This window comes from Orycteropus afer, unplaced genomic scaffold (assembly GCF_000298275.1).
Source record: "Orycteropus afer afer isolate SDZICR_OR568_19922 unplaced genomic scaffold, OryAfe1.0 scaffold00084, whole genome shotgun sequence".
NCBI classification, from domain to species: Eukaryota; Metazoa; Chordata; class Mammalia; order Tubulidentata; family Orycteropodidae; genus Orycteropus; species Orycteropus afer.
The window spans coordinates 3,609,338-3,613,728 of NW_006921671.1; the positions used below are offsets into that span (position 1 = coordinate 3,609,338).

Sequence of the window (4,391 nt, forward strand, 5' to 3'; positions counted from 1 at the left end):
AAACACCTTACTGGAATCTTCCTCTACATTTAACTCAGACCAACAACCACTTTCCATGTTTCTCATGAAGCTTAGACCTCTACTTCCACTAAATCTTAAATTTCCTGTTGTATTATGGCTGTTGGACATGCAAAATGGCTCACAGTCACCTTCAGTTATAACCTTTCATAGAACTGGACATATACATTCAAAATTACATATTTTAAAGCATCCCCGGAGTCTACTAAACTTAAGCTAAGGTTTTATAACATATCCATTAACGCAGGGAAAGTACTCCAACAGTTATATTCTCTCGGACTCTTCCTCAAAATTAACACCAAAAAGGCCTCAATTTTTGACATGAATAATCTAGAAAAAAAAAAAAAACTCTTGCCTTCATAAGCAATATTAGAGTGAACAGGAACTTTTGCTAATTTTTTATGTTTTCTAATTTATGATCAGATTTCCCTAACTGCTTAGAATGTCAGCTGTTCTGGCTGAAAAAATGATTTAAGGAGCAAAACACAAAAGTTTAAATAAAAGTCATTATTGCTGTAAAATGGGATGTCAGTTTCTCAATCTATCTGCACTTTCCCACTGAACTGGGTGGAGTCGATTTAGACAAGTCTAGAGATATTTCTGAAATGAGCTAATATGAAAGGACACCACAAGCGGTCAAAAGCGACTCTCTTCCTCTTCCACCGCGCGGTGAAGACCAGGGATGAATTTCAAAAGTTGTTTCCGGACACTTCCCCTTCTGCTTTTCCGGGGCAGGGTCCCAAACATGCTCGCGAAGTTGCCCTCACAGGATGGAGACATGGACCCACTGCTGGCCGTGCTGATGCTCCGGTTCCTCCTCCAAGAAGACCTCCTCAGAAAATCGTCCCCATCCTTGAGGCCAAAGCACTCATCATCTGTGCTTGTCTGCCGGCTGAAGGCCTCCCTGCTTGAGTCTTCAGACGCACAAGTCTGGTAGCCATCCTCGCTGTCCAGGGTCATGGAACTCATCCAGCTCTTACAGCTGCTTTCACTGGATAATCTATTTCGGTCCACGAGAGCTGCGCTGGGCCCAGGCAACGTTCCAAACAAGGACAATTCATCTATGTCCGTGTTTTCCAAACTTGGGCAGTTAGCTGCATCACCTAGAATTCAGAAAACAAGTAAGTCTACTGGAATGGATCTACAAATCATCACAGCAGAAACCACTCCACACAGCAAAATTTCTTAGAAAGGCATAAGGGTGAGCAGTATCTTTCACTGAGCTTTTACTTACATGACTGACTATTTGTGATACCATTTGATAAATTTTAATGTAAGTTTTCCCAACTATGTTTCACAGACACTGTTTCCCTGTAAGAGAGTGCTGTGGTCAAGAAAATCATAGTGCTAGATCAAACAAATTTAACAGGAATGTTCATGTGAGAGCCAACAGTATGCCAATAAAGTCTGTGTATCTCCAAAAGGACAATTTCCCAGAATTAAGTAACTATGGAACCTTTAATTAACATTCTCACAGATATAAGGTTACAAAGAGTACACTTTGGGAAATACTGTCTTATATGATTTCTCCATTTAGTTCTTCTGATTCTTAGTATTGTCTTTTTTAATAATCATAAAATTCTGATAAAATCATTTAAAGTGTAGAGGAAAACAATTCTAAAACCTACACCTGTAGACCAATTATAGAAAATCAAAGACATTTAAAAATAGAAAAGATTTTTGAAATCAAATATATCTTTCAACCTAAATAGTCTAAAATACTTTCTGTAAAAGTACTATATCCAGAAAAGATCCCTGTCCTCAAATAAGTAATAATGTATTTGAGGAAACTGAATTTTAACCACTTGCCTGAATACTTTCATCAGCCTTTCATACGTACATTTGAGTTCTCCAAAGTCAAATTTTAATCACACACTGACTTCCTGCCCATACCCCACTTGCTTCCTCGCTATTTGAGTTGGTTGGTATGCTGGTTAAAGAAAGGAAAATAATTGTAGTACCAACCTGAAGAAACCCTAAATAAAACTGACTCTGCTTCAAAAAGAAAAAAAAAAAAAAAGATTGCACACACAGAATGGTTTTACTTTATGCTCATATCTCTACGGCTACTCTCCTTTGTCTTTGGTTGATAACATATAAAGTGACTGCTTCTTTTCCATGTGATCAGTTGGGTTAAATATAGCCAGCTCTGCAGGGACTGTTGTTGTTATGTGCCGTCAAATCGGACCCGACTCATAGCGACCCCTTCTTGGGTTTCCGAAGGAGTATCACTACGGAAGTAGATTGCCCCATCTTCCTTCCGAGGAGAGACTGGTGGGTTTGAACCACCAGCCTTCTGGTTAGCAGTCAAGTGCCTTAGGCATTACTCTACCAGAGCTCCTGCAGTGACTAGTCACAATATTTTCCTAGGTGTCGCAAATGGGTACGTGCCCACCCAGGAGTGCCTCAAAAGTAAGGTATGGCGATTTGCTTCTGAAAGGTCACAGCCTGGAAACCCCTATGCAGCAGAGCTACTCTATACACGTGGAGTCCCTGTGAGTCAAAAATCCAAACTCAGTGCCATCAAGTCAATTCCAACTCATAGAGACCCCTACTGGTTTTCCAAGCCTGTAAATCTTTACGGAAGCAGACTGCCTTAACTTTCTTCTGCAGAGCAGCTGGTGAGTTCAAACCACCAACATTCTGGTTAACAGCCACATGCCTTAATAACTATGCCACCAGAATCAACTCCATAGCAATCAACAACAACAGAAAAAGTAGACCCCAAAGAACTCTCTCAGTTTTTCAAAAAATGTATACACCAGTGGGTTTATGCATAGTCATTCTTAATATGATCAAAGGGCAAGGGTATAGACAAGGCCATTCTCATCGAACTCCAGGACTGCCAAACCCCATCTCCACTCCCAGATGCTCCAAAAGTGGAGGTGAAGGCATCCCTAACACTCTTTTGTTTTCAGATTTCCAGAGGTGGCTGAAATAAAGAAATTGCAAAGATTTTTTTTATATCTCTGACTCACTGACAAACTTCTGGCCCCCAAAATTCTATTATGGAGTTTTTTAAAAAATGTATATTAACTCAAAAACATAAAAAAAGAACTGCTACATACATTTCAAATAATTCTGCTTTTTAGAAAACAGAATTCCAACACAAACCTCTAAGCTATAATTAGTCTCTAATCAACAATTAATCTATTCTAGATATAAATAGAGACTTAGGGTGGTATCTTCTGAAAAAGATATGACCCATATTCACACCCACATAGCTGGTGGTTTCAGCAAATTATTTGCACATGCAAGTTCATTCCTCAGGTTACACCAGTCACACAGTATATGTCAAATCAACACATTTTTTAACTCAAACCTTCCCTTCAAAATGCCTAAAATACCAAGAGCCATGTGCCTGTTTTTCTAATAATCTTACACATTTCTACCTTGGTTTTGGTGGCCATGAAGAAGGATTTTTTACCTAAATGGAATGTATATAATTTGAAGAAATGATAGGCATTCTACCCAAGAAATGGGCAACCATTCCAGTCTCAAGAGCTTCTGAGAACTGCACAGTCCCTATGTCATAAATGTTCTCATGAATTTAACTCAACTGCTGAACTAGTAGGAGAGTCAGGTAATGTTTCCTACTGTTCTTCTCACATCTCTAGGTGCCCCCTGTGTTTATGTGCATCCATGTATGTGCATGTGTGTGTTTGTGTGCATATGCGTTATGTGTTGACTTACCTAATTTACAAGCCACTCTAAAGGGCACTCAAAAAAAACATAGACTGGTATCTTTGATTGGAACGAGACAAAGTTTTCTTGTAACGATGATAATCTTAAAACAACTTAGAGGGTGAAATACTGAAAGGATGAAATGTTACTGTGGTTTCTAAACAGGAAATCACATTTACCATGAAGCAGACGCTGTTCCTGTAACTGCAGAGATCTGAACTCCACCCATTTTTTCTTCAGTGTTTGCTATGAGAAAGAAGAAAAAGTGCTAATTACTAGGAAACCCCAGTGAAATAGCAGCTTATTTCTAAGTGATATTTGTCATTAAATTTTATTATTTCTTTATGGCAGCAACTACCCCTACCCATTCATTTGAAAGATTTGTGTTGTATAAAAGGAGGTATTGCATATACTTTCTTAAGAAATAACCTAGTATCTCCTACAATATGGAACACTTTCCCTTGTTACCCTCCCGAGAGGGACCGGGTCTCCGGGAGCAAGGTAAGCATGGGCGGGCTGGTGCTTGCTCACTGATCTGCACTGAACACTTTCCCTTGTTACCCTCCCAAGAGGGACCAGGTCTCCGGGAGCAAGGTAAGCACGGGCGGGCTTGTGCTTACTCACTGATCTGCACTGAACACTTTCCCTTGTTACCCTCCCGAGAGGGACCGCATCTCTGGGAGCAAGGC

At 39.8% G+C, this 4,391-nt stretch overlaps 1 protein-coding gene across 1 annotated transcript in view; it reads right to left on the bottom strand.

Annotated features, from left to right (window-relative positions):
• Nucleotides 1-654: 654 nt before the first annotated feature.
• Nucleotides 655-4,391, bottom strand: part of LOC103197837 (cytohesin 1 interacting protein) — a 43,871-nt gene continuing 40,134 nt past the window's right edge. Inside the window, exons 7-8 of the mRNA XM_007941815.2 lie at nucleotides 3,882-3,948; nucleotides 655-1,121 (exon numbers count right to left, since the gene is read on the bottom strand). Coding sequence (XP_007940006.1) covers nucleotides 655-1,121; nucleotides 3,882-3,948 — 534 coding nt within the window. The remainder of the gene's footprint in view (nucleotides 1,122-3,881; nucleotides 3,949-4,391) is intronic.